At 35.9% G+C, this 24,259-nt stretch overlaps 1 protein-coding gene across 1 annotated transcript in view; it reads left to right on the top strand.

Annotated features, from left to right (window-relative positions):
* KIF20B (kinesin family member 20B) overlaps window positions 1-24,259 on the top strand; it is a 114,618-nt gene that overhangs the window by 87,207 nt on the left and 3,152 nt on the right. The window contains 10 exon segments of the mRNA XM_047702805.1: window positions 4,630-4,755; window positions 5,625-5,752; window positions 7,362-7,392; window positions 7,395-7,445; window positions 7,448-7,515; window positions 13,108-13,284; window positions 14,906-15,016; window positions 17,250-17,447; window positions 20,165-20,266; window positions 20,654-20,804. Coding sequence (XP_047558761.1) covers window positions 4,630-4,755; window positions 5,625-5,752; window positions 7,362-7,392; window positions 7,395-7,445; window positions 7,448-7,515; window positions 13,108-13,284; window positions 14,906-15,016; window positions 17,250-17,447; window positions 20,165-20,266; window positions 20,654-20,804 — 1,143 coding nt within the window.

Here is a 24,259-nt window from a genome sequence, read left to right on the forward strand (position 1 = left end):
TGGCACCCTTTCACCAAAAATCCAGCTTACTGCCTAATTGTGTAAGCAAAGTTTTATTGGAACATACTAACACATTCTCTTTTGTACTGTCTGCCAGCTTTCACATTACAGTGGCAGAGGTAAATAGTTGTGATAGGACTTAAAGTAATTACTATCTGACCCTTTGTAGAAAATAGTGCCTACTCTTGGTTTTAGGACTTTAAATAATATTATTTCCCCTTACCCTCTGTTGTAGTACCTAAATTCTATTATTTCTTTTTACTAGTGGCTCCCCATACTGTCCTATCTCATTGCCAGGCTTTATGGCAAATTTACTCTCTTATATAACAACACAGCTAGATCAAATTTTTCTAAAACTCTTCTTTTATTGTGTCATTTTCCTATTAAAAGTTTTCAGTCCTTTCATACACCCTACTTATAAGCTTTCACCATCTAGCTTGGGAGTTTAGGTTATCATTTCCTAGCCTAATGTAACTTTTCTGTTCTATCCAGACTAATTTGTTTTGTTCCCTAGTTGTGACTTGCTCTATTTTGCCTCTATTACTGTGATAAAGAAGGCAAATAAGAGACCAAGAAAAAGACCCTAGGAGAAATCACTAAAACAACAATTTCTACATATTTGGAAATTTTGAGATAATTTTTCCGTATATTCACACACAGATAAACTTTATCTCCCCCCTGCTCTTTTTAGCTTTTCTTTTAAAAGGCTAAATAGTATTCCATTTTATTGTTATTGATCTATCATCATTTATTTAATATGATCTTATTTATAAAGGGAAAATTTTGTTCCCTTAAGAGAAAGCCTTAAGTAATGCAACAAAATTGATTAGGATAGAAGAAATAAGACTGATTTCCAATATACACTGTTGCAGGAAATGCAGTCCTTCATTTGGCTAAAGACATGGTATTGATCCTAAATGAAACATAATTTCAAAGTCCAGTAGAGAGAATACTAAATGCTAATTTAATGTACAATTTCAATTGCTTATAAAGTTAGAATGATGGTTACAATTTACCTATTTTTTCTCAATTTTAATTAAGAAGTGAACATTTGTGAATAAGTCAGAAAGTCAATATAAAAATCACCTGAATACTATTAGTTTCACTGTTTTTAAGTATTTTGTCGTATTTGCATCTCTTGTCTCTCTTTCTCTAATATGTATGTATAGAACTGAGTGACTTGAAAGATACTTGCAGACATTGTTGAAACTTTATACTTAAATACTGTATGATGAATTTGTAAGGTAAATACTTACTTTACATAATGAAATATATTATTATATATAAGAAAAATTAACAACACATTTTATCATCTATTCTCAGTAGTATGACCTCTTTTTTCTTCTTTTTTAATCAGTAATTACTTAAATTTATTTTTTTTAATCATTATCTTAATTTAAATTCAGTTAGTTAACATATAATGTATTATTGGTTTCAGAGGTAGGGGTCAGTGATTCATTAGTCTTACATAATACCCAATGCTCATTACATCACGTGCCCACCCTAATGTCCACCTCCCAGTTTATCCCATTCCCTCACTCTACTCCCTTCCAGCAACCCTCAGTTTGTTTCCTATGATTAAGACTTTCTTATGATTTTTCTCCCTCTCTGATTTTGTCTTGTTTTATTTTTTCCTCTCTTCCCTATGGTACTCTGTTTTGTTTCTTAAATTCCACATGAGTGAGGTCATATAATTTTCTTTCTCTGATTGACTTCGCTTAGCATACATAATACCCTCTAGTTTCATCCACAATCGTTGCAAATGGCAAGATTTCTTTTTTTCTTTTTGTGGCTGAGTAGTATTCCATTGTATACCTATACCACATCTTTATCCAATCATCTAAATATGACCCTTTTGATGAAAAAAATACTTTTGGTAGTTTTTAGACACATTTTTTTGTTATTATAGACATTACCATGAATGAATTTGTATGAAAGTCTTTGTGCACACATGTAAATATATTTGTAGGGAAATTCCTAGCAGTGTAATTGTTGGACCAAATGATATATATTTAAAATTTTGATAAATATTGCTAAATTTTCCCTAAAATTGTTGTACTAGTTATATCACATTAAATAGAGTATAAAATGCCCATTCTGCCCCGTATTTGTCAGTATTAGGTGTACCAAACTTCAAATTTGTTGCCATTGTGATATGTGAAAATGGTATTACATGGTTTCAGGCTTCTGTCATTGTTTCATATACAATTGGTACGGTGATATTCTGAAATAAATCTCATCACTAAGTGAGTATTTCTCATCTATGTTTTACATGGCATTTATATTTATTTCTGTCCCTAGCTTATGGGATGTCCCTTTTTTCCACTTCCTGTTCTCAAATGTTATATGTGGAGACGTTCCTCCTTGAAATCTTACTAGGACACGATAGCTCTCAGTGATCCTCCCCTGAATGTTAAGCACTTGATTGCTGGTTCATTTGACATTTATTTAGCTGTAGTAGCTCATAGCTATATTTTATTTTATTTTGCTATCTTCAGATAGTAGTGAAGAGATTTGTTTCAGCTATCTTTATGTTGCTTTATCTTGTTTTTTTTTTTTAAGATTTTATTTTGTTTTTATTATTTTTGTTTTTCAGAAGATTTTATTTATTTATTTTTGGAGAAAGATATTGCGAGCAGGCATGAAGGAGGGCTTATTGGGGGATCAGAGTGAGAGGGACAAGCAGACTCTATGCTAAGCATAGAGCCCGAGTAGGGCCGAGTAGGGCTCATGAGATCATGACCTGAGCCAAATCAAGAGTCAGACCCCACTCTTTTTTTTTTTTTTTCCTAGATTTTGTTTATTTATTTGACAGACAGAGATCACAAGTAGGCAGAGAGGAAGGCAGGCAGAAAGAGAGGAGGAAGCAGGCTCCCCGTGGAGCAGAGAGCCCAACACAGGACTCGATCCCAGGACTCTGGAACCATGACCCGAGCCGAAGGCAGAGGCCTTAACCCACGGGCCACCCAGGCAGCACCCCCATCTTTTTAAAAGATTTTATTTATTTATTTATTTATTTATTATTTATTATCTATCAGAGAGAGAGAACAACAGGGGGAGTGGCAGGCAAAGGGAGAAAGCAGGCTCCCTTCTGTGCAAGGAGCCCAGTGCAGGACTTGATTCCAGGTCCCGGGATCATGACCTGAGCCAAAGGCAGCCGCCTAACTGACTGAGCCACCCAGGTGTCCCCTAAAGGTTTTATTTTTAATTAATCTTTACAGTTAGTATGGGACTCTAACTCACATCCCTGAGATCAAGAGTCACACACTCCACTGACTGGCCAGCCAGGCATCCTGCTTTATTTTCTGTTTTATTCGTTGAATTATTTCTGATTATTTCCTGAAATGAAATATAAATTATTGGATGCAGTGAGTGAAAAATAGTTCTCTTTCGTTTTTGTTTTGTTTTGTTTTTAACTATACCTACCTTTCAAATAATAGGTGGATAGTCATTAGTGATATTAACATTGGTGTTGTGGAACTTTCCTAATTGATAACTGGATATTTAAACTTTTTCTTTCTAACCGTCTAGTTTAGAGAAAAAAATAGGTTGGAAGAGGGAAGGGATTCTTTGAATAAACTTCTATTAATTATATAATCTGAATATATTTGTAATCATGCTTTTTGAAACAAAGTTTAGATAATAAAACCAAGACTCCTTTAATCCTAGGATTAAAGGAGTCTTGGTTTTATTAGCATTCCTGGTAGGTTATATAAATGGACAGAAATAATGAAAATTACTCATATAATTTTATCTTATTCCTTTATTCAATTTGTCTTTATTATTTTCTTAAGTTTGTTATTTATGTGCACTTGAGGAAGGCAGTTTTTGGGATTTTCTTATTTTTAATATTTAGTGACCTGAGGTTGAATTACATGCAATTATAGATTTATTACCACTGACACCAGTAATAGTTTTGGTTAGGTGTCTGAAATGTGCTCTGCTACAAACCTGGCCATCACCAGAGGCAATAAAATAATCTTTCTTTTTTGCCTCTTTCTAGCGGACAGCATTAAAATGGAATTGCTTATAAGTCATTATGGTAGTCATTTTTTTAAGGGCCAGAGACAATTTTGGTAAGGCTAGTAGCACAGTCATTCCTGAAGAGCTGGTTTTAAAATACTAGAAGTAGATTTTTGGCTTTGGAAATTTTTGTAGAACACATAACTACTTGAGATTAAAAAAAAAGTCAAATTGAGATTGAGCCCTTTTTGTTTTTAGGAGGTAAACATTTGCTTTTGGTTTGAGAGTATTAACACTGAAAATAAATGTTTTGCCAAATAACGTTTTTTCTAAATCCCAAGATTTGTGTTTATTAGTATTACAAGTTTAATATTATAAAAAAAGTGTTAATGTTATCCAAAGAGATTGTTTTTCTCCATCCATCCATCCTTGCAATCATTCAGGTACCTATCTGTACGACAGATACTTATTTGGTGCTTCCTATCTGCCAGTACTGTTCTAGCCTTTGAGATGCCACAGTGAACAAGACAAAGCTTCTGTCTGCATGGGATGCAGATTCTATTATGGTTAATAAAAATGTATTTTAATTTTAGAAGAACTCAGGAAAAGTCGGGTATCTAGATATAGATGTTAGTAGTTTCTAAAATGTTCTCCCTGAATTTTTAGATCTAAATGTTAAAGAAAAAATAATTGAAGACATGCGAATGACCCTGGAAGAACAGGAACAAACTCAGGTGGAACAGGAGCGAGTGCTCGAGGCTAAGTTAGAGGAAGCTGAAAGACTGGCCATGGGTAAAACAAGACTGCTCAAATATCTCCAGACCTACTTGCCATTTTCTGTATTTCCCTAGATTTCTTTCCTTTTTAAAAGTTTTTTTTTAGTATTTTTCTTTTAAGATTTTATTTATTTACCTGACAGAGACACAGTGAGAGAGGGAACACAAGCGGGGGGAGTTTGGAGAGGAAGAAGCAGGCTCCCCGCCCACCAGGGAGCCTGATGTGGGGCTCCATCACAGGACTCTGGGATCATGACCTGAGCTGAAGGCAGATGCTTAATGACTGAGCCACCCAGGTGGCCTAAGTATTTATAATAACTCATAGTGAAAAAGTATTGGTTTGTTTTTGGAGTGTCCTATCACTTGCTGTTTTCCAGTGTGATGAAAATTGTTTTATCTAAGTAAAATCATGCATAGTAAAGAAGGAATAAGGATACTTTCATAATAACCAGATGGTAACTTACAATGTTTCCCAGACATTAAAACGAATTTTCAACTAAGTTTCAGCTCTGTCCAGCTTCTTAGTATCATCTTGTATGTTTATCTTGGTAAATACTCTGATTCCATCCTTCAGAATACCATCACAGTTTCTTTGATTTTTTGAGAACTATGTGAGATTTCCTGTATAATGAAGATTGAGATGTGTTTATACTATATACTCTGAACACAGTTCGGTGAGCTCCTAAGAAGTCCTCATACTTACTCTTCTCTGGGCATTTTATAAGAACTCTTCAAAGTGCAGCCCTTGGAATTGTTTCAGTTCTATCTGTGTGTATGTTTTTCTTCTGGGCTCTACTGATTCTTGTCTGTATCTTATGCCGTATGTATCTCTATATGGTATAACTTGCATGTGCTTTAAAAAATAATTTTATGTTTTCAAATTAGAATTGGAAAAATGGAAGGAAAAGTGCAGCGATCTGGAAGCCAAAAGTAATCAAAGATCAAACAGAGAACTCGAGGATAACACAGATACACTTGGTGAAAAGCTCAGTAAGCTTCAGGATGAGTTACAGGTATGATTTGATGTATGTATGTATCTAGCCATGGTATTTCTTTTTTTTTTTTTTTTTTTTTAAAGATTTTATTTATTTGTCAGAGAGAGAGGAGAGCGAGCGAGCACAGGCAGACAGAATGGCAGGCAGAGGCAGAGGGAGAAGCAGGCTCCCCGCCAAGCAAGGAGCCCGATGTGGGACTCGATCCCAGGACGCTGGGATCATGACCTGAGCCGAAGGCAGCTGCTTAACCAACTGAGCCACCCAGGCGTCCCGCCATGGTATTTCTTATGAGAGGAGAACTCAGCAAATACTTTAAAATAATTTAAATATGGGGGAAACATTACCTGGGAAATGTTAACATATAGGTATAATTTTTCAGTATACATTGAGATGACATTGGGGCGGAAATTCCAAGATACAAACCACTATTAGTGCCAATGAAAATATAGTGGTCGGGTCTTCTCTTTTATATTCTATATATTTAATTCTTGAATCACTACCTCTTATATGTTTGTACCTATTTTTCTACTCCTTAAACTTCTTAGTTCTCAAATTTTGCTATGGAAAAGAGGACTGTTAGGAAGAGTATTTTGTATATAATCATTTTAATTTTCAGTTATAAATTTGGAAGAGAATACAGTTGTGTATCTGGACACTGGAATATACTTGAAACTGTATTATATAAAGGATATTCTGTTTTGTTTATATTTTTTCCATGTTCAATTCTAAATACTGTATAGAATACAACATATGGAGAAAATATTTTTTAATGGAGTTTACCAAATACCACTTAAAATTTTATATGTTTTATTAAAAGGAACTAGTTTTGAAATTGAAGAAAACATAATAGTGATTTTTAAAAGTTGGCTGCATCTAAATTATTTTCTTAAATTCATGCTATATGTAATCAGATACTGAACAAATAAAAAAAAATACTTTCTTTTGTTAACTATTAATTATATATTCTAGAATTTACCCTTTCTATTGGGAAAATCCCAAAGCAGAACAAAGTAAATACTCCATTATTTATGAAAAAATATTAGCTATATTGGGAATGTTCATATTAAGGAGTATTGGTTTATTTTATGTTCTTCTCAAATGATTAATCACATAGATTATAAACTTTGTAATTCTGGAATGGAAATTACTGATCAGCTATATCCTCAGTCTTGCCATTCCCAGTGTTCCTCAGATTCATGAATGTCCTGTTGCACAAGTTATTTTTTACTTGGCATCCTGTCTACCCAGAAATATTTTATTTTTAAAACCATACAATTAGAAATGACCATCATAAACCAAGGCTTTTTCTTTTCTGGCATTAAGAAGGCTTGGGTCTTTATAACTGTTTCAGAAATAGAAGTTGTTTATTTGTTCTTAAGGTCACTGAGAGTCCTTAAATGGTTTATAAAAGGAAGTCCATTTAGAAAAGGAAGCAAGCAGTGTTCATTTTATAATCCGAAATGAACTCTGATCTTACAATTGTTTAAGGAAAAACACTTATTTTTAATCTTCAAAAATGTAAAAATGTGATAGGTTATATGATATGTTTTAAAAATAAATTTGTTGACTGTTGCTTAAGTATTATTTAAGCATGTGATAGTTACTTGTATTAATTTTATATACATAGGAATGTGAACATAAATATAAAGCCGATAGAAAGAATGGCTAGAAGAAAAAATGATGCTTATCACTCAGGCAAAAGAAGCTGAGAATCTCGAAACAAAGAGATGAAAAAATATGCTGAAGACAGAGAGCGTTGTTTAAAACAACAAAATGAAGTGGTTGGTGACAATTGTCCTTTATCTTTGATGTATTTCACTAGCTTCGTTCGTTTGTTAAGTTAATCCCTGAGATTTTTACCAGTCTTTACATGGTTGCCTGATTTTCTCGCTCTTTTAAAAGACAGTCTGTTTGTAAGATGACTTTTCTGTCCCAATTTTGAAGTTCACTTACGTTCTTATTTTAACTTACTTCAGTCCATTTAGCAAGTTGGGAAAATGCCTAATTACATCTTAGTATCTAGATGCAGAGCTTAAACATCTCTTTCTTTTGATTGCTACAGGGTGAACTCTATTCTAAAATTTTGCATTGTGAACTGTAGATTCTATTAATACGGTGTATGTTATCTCATAAGCTGATTTTTTTTTTTTAAAGATTTTATTTAGGGGGGCGCCTGGGTGGCTCAGTGGGTTAAACCTCTGCCTTTGGCTCAGGTTGTGATCTCAGGGTCCTGGGATCAAGCCCCGCATCGGGCTGTCTGCTCAGCAATGAGCCTGCTTCCTCCTCTCTCTGCCTGCCTCTCTGCCTACCTGTGATCTCTCTCTCTCTCTCTCTGTCAAATAAATAAACAAAATCTTAAAAAAAAAAAAAAAGATTTTATTTATTTATTTGACAGAGATCACAAGTAGGCAGAGAGGCAGGAGGAGAGAGAGGGGGAAGCAGGCTCCCTGCTGAGCAGAGAGCCCGATGTGGGGCTCAATCCCAGGACCCTGGGATCATGACCTGAGCCAAAGGCAGAGGCTTTAACCCACTGAGCCACCCAGGTGCCCGTCATAAGCTGATTTTATTTATTTATTTATTTATTTATTTATTTATTTTTAAATTTTTTTATTTTTTCAGCATAACAGTATTCATTATTTTTGCACCACACCCAGTGCTCCATGCAATCCGTGCCCTCTACAATACCCACCACCTGGTGCCCCCAACCTCCCACCCCCCACCCCTTCAAAATTCTCAGATCGTTTTTCAGAGTCCATAGTCTCTCATGGTTCACCTCCCCTTCCAATTTCCCTCAACTCCCTTCTCCTCTCCATCTCCCCTTGTCCTCCATGCTATTTGTTATGCTCCACAAATAAGTGAAACCATATGAAAATTGACTCTCTCTGCTTGACTTATTTCACTCAGCATAATCTCTTCCAGTCCCGTCCATGTTGCTACAAAAGTTGGGTATTCATCCTTTCTTTTTTTTTTTTTTTTTACAGCTTTATAAACATATATTTTTATCCCCAGGGGTACAGGTCTGCGAATCGCCAGGTTTACACACTTCACAGCACTCACCATAGCACATACCCTCCCCATTATCCATAACCCCACCCTCCTCTCCCAACCCCCTCCCCCCATCAACCCTCAGTTTGTTTTGTGAGATTAAGAGTCACTTATGGTTTGTCTCCCTCCCAATCCCATCTTGTTTCATTTACTCTTCTCCTACCCCCTCAACCCCCCATGTTGCATCTCCTCTCCCTCATATCAGGGAGATCATATGATAGTTGTCTTTCTCTGATTGACTTATTTCGCTAAGCTTGATACCCTCTAAATTTATTTATTTTTTTTAATTAAAAAGTCATTTATGGGTGCCTGGGTGGCTCAGTTGGTTGAGCATCTGACCCTTGGTTTTGGCTCAGGTCATGGTCCTGGGGTCATGAGATCGAGCCCTTTGTTGGTGTCCACAGTAAATATGGAGTCTGCTTGAGATTCTCTCTCCCTCTCTGTCCCTCCCCTAGCTTGTGTTCTTTTCTGTTTCTAAAATAAATTAAAAACATTTTTTTTTTTTAAGATTTTTATTTATTTATTTGACAGACAGAGATCACAAGTAGGCAGAGAGAGACCGGGGAAGCAGACTCTCCATTGAGCAGGAAGCCCAATGCGGGGCTCGATCCCAGGACACTAGGATCATGACCTGAGCCAAAGGCAGAGGCTTAATCCACTGAGCCACCCAGGCACCCCTAAAATAAATAAAATCTTAAAAAAAAAAAAAGTCAACTAAATAGTTTCTTGAAGACGATAGGTAGAAATACCCCCTCAGTTTTTATCTTCAGTAGCGATAGCTCTTACTAGCAATTCTTAGCTTGTTTTTCCTCTCCTGTTTTAATTGACTGCTTAGTCTGTTTGACACCATATGTTGCCAACAGAAAAAAGAAGTTAAAAGTTATTGTTGGTCTTAGGAAAGCTATTGTGCAACACACTGACACTATCTTTAAATGAAAAGCCTCCTTTCAGTAGTAGTAACTTGGCAGTATCACATTGTCGTTGCTGGTTATTTTTGTTTGTTTATAACAGAATTTTACAGATAATAGCTAAGCTTCCCTTTAATATCTTCAGTAAGTTAAGGGTGATTTTCCCCCGATTTTTAAAAATAATTTTTACCTTTTTATTTTGAAATCATTTTATTTACAGAAAAGTTGCCAAACTAATTCAGAGTTCCTGTGTTCTTACCACTAATTTCTGATATTAGCATCTCACATCACAATAGTACAATGATCAAAATCAACAAATTAACATTATTGTATTTCTGTTCGCTAAATTGTGGACCATATTAGAATTTCATGGATTTTACCACTGTTATCTTTTTCTGGGTCCAGGGTCTGATCTATAATACTACATTACATTAGTTGTCTTTTTTTTGTTTTTGTTTTTGTTTTTTTAAGATTTTATTTATTTACTTGAGAGAGAGCTAAAGAGAGAGAGCCTGAGCTGGGGAGAGGGACAGAAGGAGAGGGAGAAGCAGAGTCCCCACTGAACAGAGAGCCCAATGTGGGGTTCGATCCGAGGACCCCAGGACCGTGATCTAAGACAAAGTCAGACGCTTAACTGAGCCACCCAGTTGTCATTTCCTTAGATTCTTGACTCTTTTTGTCATAAGCTAAATCATGGAAGACTAATAACTTGTCATTACCACAGCTCTGAAATGGCAACATAGTTCATGTCCCAATTCCTCATGATTACTCAATCATGTGGAATTGGGACATGAACTATGTTGCCATTTCAGAGCTGTAGTAATCTTCAGAAAATGTGTTGAGCATGATTCTCTGATGCTGCATTTGTCTTAACAGGAAAGGTTGCTGCTAGTTCTCTGCTCCTGTCCCACAGCCCATCATACTTTCCTAGGCAATAGTAAGGGGCAAGAAGTGGAATCAAAACTGTTGGCACTGTCCGTCACTCCAACACTAAACCAGTAATAGAGCTATTTTCTTTTCCCAGTCAATGATCCCTCTGGCAGCAGTGCTAGCAAGTAAACCTACATTAAGTTGTTTTGTTTTTCTTTTTAAGAGCTAGAGAGCATGATTGAGGGGCAGGGAGGGAGGAACAGGCAAAGAGGGAGAGAGAGAGAATCTGAAGTAGGCTCTACACCCCATGAGGAGCCTCATGACCTGAACCAATATCAAGAGTTGGAAGCTTAACTGACTGAGCCCCTAGGTGCCCCAAAACCTACTTTCAGTTTTTAATCCTAGAGAAAGCTAGCTTCCTTCTTTCTCCCATATATTTCTTTGCAGTCATACCTAGGATGTATGTCCTGCCATATTAAGGTATAAATTGTTAATTTGTAAAATTGTCACATGTAATGCAGTAAATCACAGTAAATAGAACTAACGGTAATTCCGTGAACTGTTGTAAAGTCAATGTCCCCTTAAGTACCACCCATTTCAAGAAATAGAACATTACCAGCCCCCCAGGGGGCTCCTCTTCTATTTCTTTCCTAGTGGTAATAACTATTCTGTCTTAATGTTGTACTTTAGTTTTGGCAGTTTTGACTTTTATGTAAATGGAATTATGCAGGATGCATTTGTTTGTACCTGGCTTCTTTCAGCATTATGTTTGTGAGAATTACTCATGTCACATATAGCTGGAATTAGTCCATTTTCATTACTGAATATTGCAGTGTATGAATATACCATGGCCTCTTCATTTTAATACTGAGGATATGTGAATTATTTTCTGCTTTGAGATATTACATGTAAATTCTCCTATAAACATTTTTATACATTTCTCTCAGTCACATGTGCATGCATTTCTCTTGCATAGTTAGCTAAGAATGGAAGTGTTGGGTGATAGGGTATATGTGTGTCGAACTCTGGTAGAATGTCATATTGGTTTTCAGAGTAGTTATACGCATTTATACTCTAAGTAGTATTAGAGTTGCTGTATATTTTCAAAAATGTGGTATTATTGGTCATTTTTATGGTCAATTTTATGGTTTTAACTGAGTATTAATGAGGTTGAAGATTATAGGGCCCTGTACCTTTTTCTTCTTGAACTATCTGGCTTTTTCTAGTTGATACGTAGGAGCTTCTGACACTTTCTGGATAGGAACCCTCCTATGCTTGTCATGTGTTGCAAGTACCTTTTTTCAGTTTCTAGTTTACTTTTTATTCCCTTAATGCTTTTTAATGAATTTGAGTTCTTAAATATATTTTAGTTCATTTTCCTGATCTTTTCCTTTATTAACCCTAAAGACATGAAGGTGTTCTCTTACACTTTTTCCTGTATAGGTTTTTACCTTTCATATTTTGATTCTAGTATTGAGTTTTGTGTTGGAGTGAGTTAGGCATCAAGACTAATTTTTTAATGTGGATTACTAATTTTCCTGGTAGTACTTATTGACAAAAAAACTTTCCCACTGCTCTGGCACTTTTGTCCAAGGATTGCTTTTTGTATATGGTATGAGATTGGGATTAGGGTTCTTTTTTTTTTTTTTTTTTTTTTTTTTTCCATTTGGCTGTTGTTCCAGCATTCTTTATTGAAAAGACTGACCTTTCCTCCACTGGCTTATTTTGGTGTTATTATTGTAGAATGTCAGTTGACCGTGAGCTTGTAGACCTTCTTTTCTATTCCACTGATCTCTGTTCCTACCAGTATCACATTGTCTTGATTATTATAGTAGGCTTGAAATGACAGTGTATTTGTTCCTACTTTGTTCTTCATTTTCAACATAATTTTGACTATTCTAGATCGTTTGCATTTTCATATAACTTTTACAGAGAGCCTTCCCATTTCCATACACTTGCACTCTCACCTGCCTAAATTTTGATTGAGATTGTTTTGACTTTGTTTAGATCTATTTAGGGAAAACTGACATCTTAACAATATGGAGTCTTTTGATCATTGAGCACAAATTCTCTCTCCATTTATTGATGTATTTTTCTTTCAGCAGTGTTTTGTGGCTTCTCATGTTTAGGTCTGATGCATATTTTCTTTAATTCACCACTATTTCATGGTTTTAGAACTCACTGAAAATGGTACTTCAAATTTTCATTTCTCTGTTGTTTGTTCCTATTAGTTTTGTCATTTGCTTGACTGTAATTTTACCCTCTAATTTCCAAAATACTGGGGGAAATGCTAGCATTAGTTTAAAAACCATAATTGCTTTTTGAAAAAGTGACCAATAAGCTGATTTTTGGAATGAGGGTGGGATAAAGATGAATACAGCATGTGGGCAGTAAATATGTGAAGGCATTGTGTATTTTGTTTTATAAGTAAATATTTTATCTAGCCTTAACTATGTAGTTTGTTCCATGTCTTATTCATAGTTGTGTTATTTCTAGTAAAAATTTCAAAAAATTCTTACTTTCATAATGTTTTCTTTATTTTCTGGTTAGGAAATACTTACAGCACAACTAGCAGAGAAAGATGAGAATCTTCAGAAGTGGCGAGAAGAACGGGATCAACTGGTTGCAGCTTTAGAAGTACAGCTGAAGGAACTGATCTCCAGTAATATCCAGAAAGATAATGAAATTGAACAATTAAGAAAGATCACGTTGGAGCCTCCTAAAACCGTGAGTAGAATCTTATCCTTATCTTTCAATGCCTTTTTTTAATTGAACACAGGAATTTTTCATAATTATTTAATTGATTAACTCTCAGGAGATAAAAAAAATAAGTTTCAATAGATCACAGAGGAATCAGAGTTGGAAAAGTTATTTGGGTAGTTATTATGTATGTCATGTTTTCAGAGTTTTATCATTATGATTGATTTGCTAGTAACCACCTGAGAAATAGTACTTCCTCAAATATTTTGGTCATATCTTTCAGGTAGTGTAATTAGAAAATAAACAATTTGTGATTTAGTCCCTCATCTACCTCTCAAATGTGGAAATGTGATTCAACCTGAACTCTTGGTAATATTTAAATACTTGGGCCCACCCTAACAACTATATAGTTGACTATATAAAGATATGAATTGTTTTGAAAATGAATTGTTTTGATAGTGACTCACAATGGTGAGTCATTCAGGAGTTACTTTCCTGCATGGAGAGAGGATTGCATTTCACAGATAGCTACTTCCTGGTATAATCGAATCAGAGAACATCTGAAGCTAGTATTTCCAAAATAAATGATCAATGCTTAAAAATCTGCTGCCTCCAGACAATAGGAAGATAAATGTATGTGCCTGTCTGTCACAACCAAAGACTTCATGATTCTAAGAGGAAGACTGCTAAAAAAAAGAGGTAGTAGCACGTGGTATAAACAACACAGACTAGAAACAGAAAAACTAGGTGTGTGTTGCTGTCACTGTGGTTTCGGGATCTTTGGGAAAATTACTTACTACATCTAAACTTCTCTAAAACAGAGATAGTAATGTCTTCCTAATAGAGTTGTGAAAATTGAGAACATTTGCAAAACAGCACAGTTTTTACCACAGTGGATGTCAATACATGCTAGTTGTTCCATATTGTAGATTCGGTACAACCTTTTTTATTTGGGTAGGTGACATAAAGGATATATATGACTTCTGCTTTTGATGGCAGTTGTGAGAAGGCAGAATTTTTCAAGTGGTGGAATTGTGGAATTTATCAAGTTTATCAAGGTGGAATGGTGGAATTTATCAAGTTTAAAAATATAATCTGATACTTCTTTATAGATCCCTTAAATAGAGTATAGGAATACAACATACCCTGACTGAGAAAAAGGGATGAGGTATGCAGCAAGAAAAGTTTTAGTTATCAATATGGTCTTTTCTACTCTGATACTGTAGTTGCATTCTCAAGACTCCTCAAGTTTTTCGGAATGGTGTTGTCAAAGCAGTTGCTGGGGTTCCAGCACTTCCAACTTAATACAGACCTTAGCCATGGGATTTTACATCTCTAGGTTTTGGTTTCCTCATCTAGAAAGTAGGAATGATGATTCTTGCCAAATCTAGCTGAGAGAGTTGGAATGAAAGTAAAATGAGAGAATACACTTAAAATTTTGAAAATTGAAAGTAGTCTTTTAGATTTCTCTTTCAATCAGGCCCAGAGGCTGGTAAGTTTCCCAGCCTTTCCTAAGTCTCTGAGAATGAGAGGAGGAAGTCTTTCATTACTTCCGTGATTTAATCCACCCAAATCTTGATTTTCTTTTCTTTAGGTGAAGTGTTTTAATACATATTTGGTTACAATGGCTTGTTTTAATATTTCTTAGGAAGAACAAAATGTCGATATCAATCCTACACATAGGAGTTCAATGGATCCTGGCAGAGTTGAAACGGAACCTCAGTCAACAAGTTTTGAAGTTTCTAGGAATGAGGTAGAGGTGGGCATTTGGTAACACAGTCCACTTTTTACCCTCTTTACTGTGACTGTTAATTAGTAAATAACACTTGCAAGTTTAATCAGTTGTTGTAAGTATCTTGCTGTGCAGTTAGGTGTATGTGCTCTTGGCTTTGGGAAGGAAAACCTAAAGTCTTTTGAGAAGTGAAATTCTTTTGGAAGATTAGATCCCCAAACGGTATTAATCTCTTCTCAAAATGATACTTATTGCAAACAACAGATCTGTTATTATAAACAAACTTGATGGTCAGAAATAGGAAATCCTACAAAAGATAAAACATCGATGATGTCCTCATAAGATGTCCTTTTAATATGCATTCTATTCAGTATTTTTTTTTTAAATCATACCCATTTAATAACTTTGTCACCATATCTCGGTAATTCACGGTGAGTTTCCTTAATCTGTAGTGGGCTTAGGGTTCTATGAATCACTTTGGATAATAGATAGATAGAGTCTTAGATTACATATGAAATAGATAAAAATTCTATGTCACTTAAAGTTTTAAAGACAAAATTCCTTTTTTGCATTTGTTTTTTAAACACATTTGCAAGTTTTCAGTGTTGGTTGGGAACATTGCTAAATACTGAGAGTACAAACATAAGGCATGATCGCCATCCTCAAGGAGTAAAGAATGTAGTAAGACAGATGCCTAAATGACTACTTGTTTGACTTCTTCTTGTGGGCCAAGAGTCATGAAGAGTGCTAAGAAGGAACGTTGCCTGAGAGGAGGATATGATGAATTTTGCCTGAGTGGTTGTGGATGTGGATTAGAGAAGTTAACATCATAGTGGGTCTTGAGGTGAATAGATTTTACCGAGCTATGAACAGGAAGAGAGGGGTATCTTAAGCTGGAGAAATAGCAGGAGCCATTTCTTTTCTCTTGCCCTTTCTTTGATAGTTTTTGGTGGAATTTCAGATAATTAGCATTGGCCTTAGAGACTAAGATCATATCATTTGAAGAAAAGTTTGAAGTTAATTCATAAACAAGATTAATCTTGATTGCAAAGGCAGTTATATATGGAACATTTCTTTATAAATTTATATATAAATTTATGTATGTTTATACAACTATATATATGTATACATAAATTTATGTCTTAAACCTCCTGATTCCAATTCTTACTACGAATTCCAAAAGTTACTGTGTATTCTGATGAATGGTTTTGTTATGCTGGTTTGTATATTTTTCTTGCCTTTATGAAATCAATATGCTCTGTTTTGCTTAAAGTCTAAAATGATTCATTCATAGAGCTAATAGTTGATTTCTGGGAGCTCAGCTGGACCTATATGTGGCCTCTCCCTGTGGCTTGGGCTTCTCACAGCACAGTGGCTGCATTCTGAATGAGGCATTTTGAAGGGGAAGTGAAAATAACTTTTCAAAGAGGACAGGATGGCAGTTATAGCCTTCTTATGATTGAGCCTCAGAACGACAATGTTATTTCCACCACATCCTGTTGGCCGTGGAAGTCATTAAGGACCACTCAGATTCAAGGAAGGGGAATGAGACTCCATTTCTCAATGGGAAGAGTAACAAAGAATTAGAAGCCAATTTAATCTACCTTAACTAGGGTGCTTATTAAAAATCCTAGACTCTTTCCTAGGAGATTGCTGATTTAGTAGGTTTGTGATGCAGGATGTCCCATAATTTATTCTTCATGGTAACCCTGGAAGTAGGTAAGCCTTCTTCAACAAGAGAAAAGAAAAAAAGTGAAGAGATTAAGGAACCTTCTCAAAGTAACCCAGAGTAAGACGTGAGCAGAACTAGTATTCAAACCAGTCATCCCTGATTCCAGTAGCAGTGCTCGCCCACATCACGGGGGCTGCCTCCTGGGGCCAGGACTAAGAGGCAGGTGGGACTGGTGAGGCTCTTTTTCCTGGGTGCAAAATAAAAATGGAGTACCAACAAACTCAGTAGTAGGTTTGTGGTAGGGTCCAAGAATCTTCTAAACAAATTGTCTAAATTATCCTTATGATCATACAAGTTTGGGAAATACTGATCTCTGTTTCCTTGGATTTTAACATATCATGTATAAACCTGGAGAGTGTAGATCATAACTTCATCTTTCTGTCCTTGCTGTGGTTAATTTGACCCAGCACTCTTTTAATCTTTTCCAATTCATTGTCTCTGATAGGTATTTGAAAGAGTTAATTCTTGGTGATTCATGAATTCATATTCTGCAAATAAGATTTGTTTTTCTTTTTAATTCTGTTGTAGGATGGCTCTGTAGTTCTTGACTCTTGTGAAGTGTCAACAGAAAATAATCAAACCACTCGATTTCCAAAACCTGAGTTAGAGATTCAGTTTACACCTTTACGGCCAAACAAAATGGCAGTGAAACACCCTGGTTGCACTTTACCCGTGACGGTTAAGATTCCCAAGGCCCGGAAGAGGAAGAGTAATGAAATGGAGGAGGTAAGTACTTAACTAATGAGTAAATTTAACAAGCAAAACTTAAGCTTAGTTATTATACATAATTAAACTTTCATACTGCCCTCTTGTTCATAAGCACTGTTATTGGAGACCAAAATCATAATTTGTGGCATATTTTGTACTCCTTAAGAATATTATTGTGGGGCACCTTAATGGTTCCATCGTTAAGCGGCTGCCTTTGGCGCATGCATGATCCCAGGGTTCTGGGATCAAGCCCAGCAATGGGCTTCCTGCTCAGCAGGAAGCCTGCCTCTACCTCTTTCACTCCCCCTGCTTGTGTTCCCTCTCTTGCTGTCTCTCTCTCTCTCTCAAATAAATAAATAAAATCTTGAAAAAAAAAAAGAATATTATTGTAGTTGAATAGTCCTTAAGCAAAAAGCTTAGGGTTATTAAAACTTAGCCTTTGTTTCATTGAAGCTGTGATAGGTTGTTCGGTGGTAGATTTCAGTGGAAAGCTATTTCAGTATACCAGTCCTGTTCAAACTTAGTGACTTTTCCCTCTAGTGGAAGAGAAAAGGATTGATAAATTACAGAAACCAAATGGCTAAATTGCTCGAGTATAATCTTTGTTATTTAACTAAAATCTAGTTCCCTATGGTTATAGTAGATTTTTTGAAGAGAGACTTTTTCTATCAGTTGGTGTATTAAAATGTGGACCTCTGTTTAGTGGTAGGATACAAACTCTTTACTACTTTGTACTGTAGCTCTCTGATTGGGGTTAGCAAATCTTCTGCCGTATCCTAGTCAAGCAGGTTTGGCCGGTCACATAAACTTTCTCATTCTCAGTTTACTCCTTTTGGAAATAAAGGATTAGAGATAATATTTTTAAAATGCTTAGCTTTTGTTCCACAGTTGGTGGATACATACTAAATGGTAATATTTATTTTAAAAAAGTAACTTGTTTTAAATTTAAAACTAATTATAAACTCTCTAGCACAATAACTTTTCTTCAACTTTTTTTTTTTCTACCTCTTTAAAGAATAGTATATTTTCAAGCTGGTGGAAGAGCAGAAATAATATTAACCATACTCCTGAGGCTCTCTGTCAGGTAATAAATTTGCCAAATGAAATTTGTTTAGCATCTTTCCTGCTACACCTAGAATACTTCAGTGCTTGTTTAGTAGAGCCTTCTTTAACTTTTATTCAATATTTATTTAATTTATATTTAATAAATTTTAGATAACATTAAAATAGTATTTTAATTTCATTATGATCTATTTTGACTTTTCCTTGATTAATTTTTTTCAAGGGAAAAGGAAAAATTGGTTGTGTATTCAGGGATTTGAAAACCCATTATTTTATTCATTTTACTGTTGGTATATACTCCCCAAGTGTTTTTCAGAATAGATGTCCAGATTGGTGTAGATAAATCATGTAGAAACTTAAGGTTTTTCCTGATTTTACTAGCTCTTCACTGCTCTAGTAAACCGAGTGTTGTAAGGTCCTCATGACAACCACTTGTGTAGTGCTCTGTACGTTCTAACCCAGAGAAGACGCTAGAGCCCTCTTCATTGCACACTGCAAGTATGATGCATTACTACTGTGCATTTGTTTCCGATTGATACCATCCGTCTTTCCCCTTTCAGGAAGTCCACTTCTTATTACCCTTATGACTTTTGCTTTGTAACTTGAATTCTGAGGTTCAGTCATAATCTTTTCTTTGTTTCTTTTCTTGCCTTTTTTTTCCCCTTTTATGTTTATAATCTTTGGTACAACTACGATTTGTATGAGTTTGATTCAGTTAATATACTACAAGAGACTTTGTCCTAAGAGAAGTTATATGGGAGAAAAAAAGTAATATGTCATACCTATTTAGTAGGGAAGATAGATTATATTTCTTGATTTTAACATTTTGCCTGTGCTTATACTGAAGATTTTTACTTCTTGTTCTGTTTTGTTTTTGATGCTGCCAGATTTCAATAAGAGTTCTTAAACATAGAAACTCTGCATGATTTGGGAGTTGGGGAAAGAGTAGATATATTGCTATATTTTAGAAATGGGGTTCAAATAAAAGATGGTATCCCTTCTACTATTTCTTATTTAACTTATGTAATTTCATTACTTATGATGTGTGTGAAAAATTCATACCTTCAGTCATGTTCCCATATATGTGTGTATTAAATCCTCACATTGTACATCTTAAACTTACCTATGTTATATGTCAATAATACCTCAATGAAGTTGGGAGAAAAAGTCATACCTTCAGTCAGGGTTTCTCAAGTTCAGCATGATTGATATTGGGTTTATACACCTCTGTTTGGGAAGGCTCTCCTATGCATTTATAAGGGTATTTAGGAGCATTGATGGCCTCTACTACTAGTTGCCAGTAGACACCTTCCTACCCCAGCAATGACAACCCAGAATATCTCCAGACGTTGTCAATGTCTCCTAGGGTCAAAATCACCCTTGGTTAAAAACCATCATCTTGGGATACCTGGGTGGCTCAGTGGGTTAAGCCTCTGCCTTCGGCTCAGGTCATGATCTCAGGGTCCTGGGATCAAGCCCCCATTGGCTCTCTGCTCAGCCGGGAGCCAGCTTCCCCCCTCTTTCTGCCTGCTGCTCTGCCTACTTATGATCTCTCTCTCTCTCTCTCTGTCAAATAAAATAAAATCTTCAAAAGAAAAAAAAATCTTTTTTAAAAGCCTAGACAAAGAAAATATTGTTAGGAATTAACTAGTACTGAAATTCATTAATTTTAGGACTTGGTGAAATGTGAAAATAAGAAGAATGCTACACCCAGACCTAATCTGAAGTCTCCTGTTTCTGAGCATAGAAATTCTTCTGTCAAAAAGGAACAAAAGGTTTGTCTTTTAATGTGTTCAGAATTGAACATTTTCTTAACTTATATTTATAAAGTAGAATATAAAAATAAAGATGTAAAAGTTGATCAGTAATTACTCAGAAATCCACTTTTGTCCAGTTATAACTCATTTATATTCCATTTCTTATTCATCTAATTTGGCTTAGAGTATAACCTTTAGCATTGGGCCAGCAGCAGGCCCTTCAATACTTCTGAGTCAGCCTGTCACACCCATCTTGCTATGCCTTGGTTCTTTTATCCTCCTCTCATTTACTTAATCCCGAGTTCCTTGCCTGCGAATTTGTGGCCTCTTTTAATTCAGCTATGGTTACAACTGTTTCCTTTTAACATTTCTCATTGACAGTAACAAAAAATGTTTGTTTTTTAGGTTTCCACACGTCCATCATCTAAGAAAACATACTCTTTACGGAGTCAGGCATCCACAGTTAGTACAGATGTGACCACCAAGAAAAAAGAAGGAACACTACAGAAATTTGGAGACTTCTTACAACATTCTCCAACAATTCTTCAATCAAAAGGTTTGCAGAAAACTAAATGACCTTTTATGTTAGATGTTTTCTAATATCTGACTAGTGTGTAAACTCAACAACAGTGATTACCATTGTTCGAACAGACATTGTTTTATTTTGATTTCTATGGGAGAGTATGAGAGGGTGTGATGCTTAGACGTTCACTGGAGTGGAAGAGAACGAACCATATGTGAGTACAGTTGAGCCTTGAGCAACACGGGTTTGAGCAGCACAGGTCGACGTATATGTGGATGGTTTTTGTTTTCTTTTGTTTTTAGAGGTGGGGGCAGAGGGAGAGGGAAAGAGAATCCCAAGCAGGCTCCATGTCCAGCGTGGAGCCGGACAGAAGGCTTAATCTCTCAGCCCTGAAATCATGACCTGAGCCAGAATCAGGATTCAAAGGCCTAACTGACTGAGTCACACAGGTGCCCCACGGATGTTTTTTGATAAGTACACTACTGTAAATGTATTTTCTCTTATGATTTTCTTAATAACATTTTGTTTTCTCTAGTTTATTGTTAGAATTCAATATATAATACATACAAAATGTGTGTTAATCAGTAAGAGTTGTGATCAACAGTAGGCTATTAGTAGTTAAATTTTTGGAGAGTCAAAAGTTGAACTCAGATTTTTGACATTATGCAGGGGTCAGCACCCCAAAGCTCTGTGTTGTTCAAGGATCAAATTAATTCAAAGCGGCTTGCTTAATGTACTTACAGGGTTCAAGCAAAGTGCTGTGGTAGTATTGGAGGTAAGAGAGCTATTTTGATTCAGAGGCTAAGGGAAAATTTTAATTTTTGAAAGAGATGGGATTAACTTGGGTATTGAAATCCTGGCAGGATTACACCCTCTAGAGGTAACCACTATATTATGGTATATATTCTTATAGTATTTTTTTCTATGCATTGACAAACATTATCAATTCATATATATCAAAAATATGTATTTCTGTAAATATCTATTGGGTTTAGTTGCTTCATGCTTTTTTCTTTATAATATAACATTAACCTTATTAACTACCTGTGTATAAACACATACTAAGATCTATACTTTTTCTGTACACATATACAGAAACACAAACATACATGTATATGTACACACATACACCCACACACACACATCTGCTGTAGGGGAACAGTTTTAACAGAGGCACAGTACCAGGAGAGTGTAGAGCATATGCAGGCACTTTGGGGTAACAGTACATATCTGACATGGAGAGTGTGGAGAGAGCATTGGGGAAAGGGGCAGGCAGTAGAGTAGATTTTCAGGAGATTGCTTCATTGGTAGCACTTGGATAAATTAGAGACTAGAAGTGAGGAGAATGGGGAAGGAAAGGAACTAAAGCAGGGGATAGTAGAAGTCTAAAAACACTTTTCTCTAAAAACTTAACACTGAGGTCCCCAAACTTTCTTCGTTCACAGTGCCCTTAATGTCTCAGTGAGTGATTTTTTTTGTTTTGTTTTCATTGTTCCCCTGTACCCAGAGAAACACCTAATATTTTATCCATTAGTACTAAGGCCAAACAGCTTCTGAACAACTCAGCTTCTGAAAATCAGGGTTGCAAAGATACATCATCATCCAAAGGAATGTAATATGTTATCATTTGAAACTATGAATTATCTTGAGCTATTGTGTGTCACTGTTTTCTTTGAATATTTAAAATATTTCAAGATGCTCTTGTGAGTTGGCTCTAGTCTTAGTGCACAGCTTGGGAACTTCAGACTTACCAGACCCCATTTGTATATATTTTTCAAAAAATATGTACTTTTTTAAAAGGTGTAATTAGTATAAACATAGAAGGGACAAACAGCAAATTGTTAAATGTCTGAATGTGGAGAGGCAGGACTTGTTATTTTAGATCCATAAGTATTTTATTTAAATTATATTGATTAGCACTTACATAGTAAAAGAAAATAGGTTTTCAAGGACAGGGAAGTACCCATATGGTAATTGACTTCCTTATTTGGTTGACTCAGCTCTATAACTTCTTCCCTTCCTGTATACCTGGTGTGGGTCTTTTTTTTTTTTTCATTTCATTTATTTACTTGACAGAGAGACAGAAGAGAGGGAACACAAGCAGGGGGAGTGGGAGAGGGAGAAGCAGGCTTCCAGTTTAGCAGGAAGCCCAATGTAGGGCTTAATCTCAGGACCCTGGGATCATGACCCGAGCTGAAGGCAGACACAAGGACTGAGCTACCGAGGCGCCTGTTTTTTTTGCTGCTGTTGTTATTGTTGTTTGTTTGTTCTTTTGTTAAGTTTATTTATTTAATCTCTGTACCCAGCATGGGGCTTGAACTCACAACCCGGAGATCTAGAGTCAAATGCTTTTCTGACTGGGCCAACCAGGTGCCCCTCGTGTGGATTTTTTAAAAGTTATTTCTAGGAGTAGAAGATACCCCTATTTGCATTATAACTACACTGTGTCTGTTGTTGATCACTTGGAAATGTAGGGGGAAAAAACATATTAATTTTAAAAATCTGTTCTAGATAATCACCATTATTTCATTCCTTCATTCACTGGTTTTCCAACTTTTTTCTCTTATCTATCTCCTGTCCATCCAGTGTGTGGCCTCCCGTGATCTTTTCAAAGTGCAAATTGAATTAGTTAAGCTATGATTTTTGTTTTCTGACTTTTTGCACTATAGTATAAGCTTCATAAGCGCAGCGTGTCTGTATGGTTCCCATTCACAGCTCTTAGTATCGGGCTGGCACACTGTAATGAGGAGTTTGGTGGTACTGGCCAAAATCTTCTTTTTAGGCTGACCATAGGCATTTACAAAGGCTTTACCTGTTAGGCCTCATGGGGAAAACTGCCCTCTCCACAGCAAAGGTGAGCAGTTTCTGAAAGGAGTCAAGGACTCAGGACCCTGGCCAGCAAGGCCCTGATGCATATCTGTAGTTCTAGCCAGGGTGCCTTCATTGAGAGCCTCTTTACCAGGGCCCTTCAGCAGAGAAATTCCTCAGGCACTTCTGCCTAAGACCTTCTTATGGCAGGAAAGGGGAGAGAAGCTTGAAGACACTTTCTCCTCTGACTTTACTTTTCCATTCGTAGCCCTTCCTCTGGCCTCCAGTCCCAAGATCCATAAAACTGCTGTGCAAGAGCTTTTTGTTCAGTGCTCCCTCGGCAGGGGGTGACCTCCCAGTTCTGTTCTGATCTTTCTGACCTGGACCACACGTGGGGAAAGACAGAAGGTGGGGGTGGGAGTTGGCACTTTCTCACGTTTTGCCTCTTGCTTATTCTATTATTGCAGTAAGTAGTTAAAGGTTTAAGTATTACTTTCATTGTGGCTTATTGACTTAATTGGCTGCTCTGACATTGGGCAGCTCAGGTCTTTCAAGGACAAATTAACACTTTACAAGTAGATTTTCAATTTAGCATATTTCCTTCAATATTTTTTCTATTTAAAAAAAATATACTTGATATTATACGTACAAGGATTTTCTACCCAGGAGGTTTCCCAGAT

This window comes from Lutra lutra, chromosome 14 (genome assembly GCF_902655055.1).
Source record: "Lutra lutra chromosome 14, mLutLut1.2, whole genome shotgun sequence".
Lineage (NCBI taxonomy): Eukaryota > Metazoa > Chordata > Mammalia > Carnivora > Mustelidae > Lutra > Lutra lutra.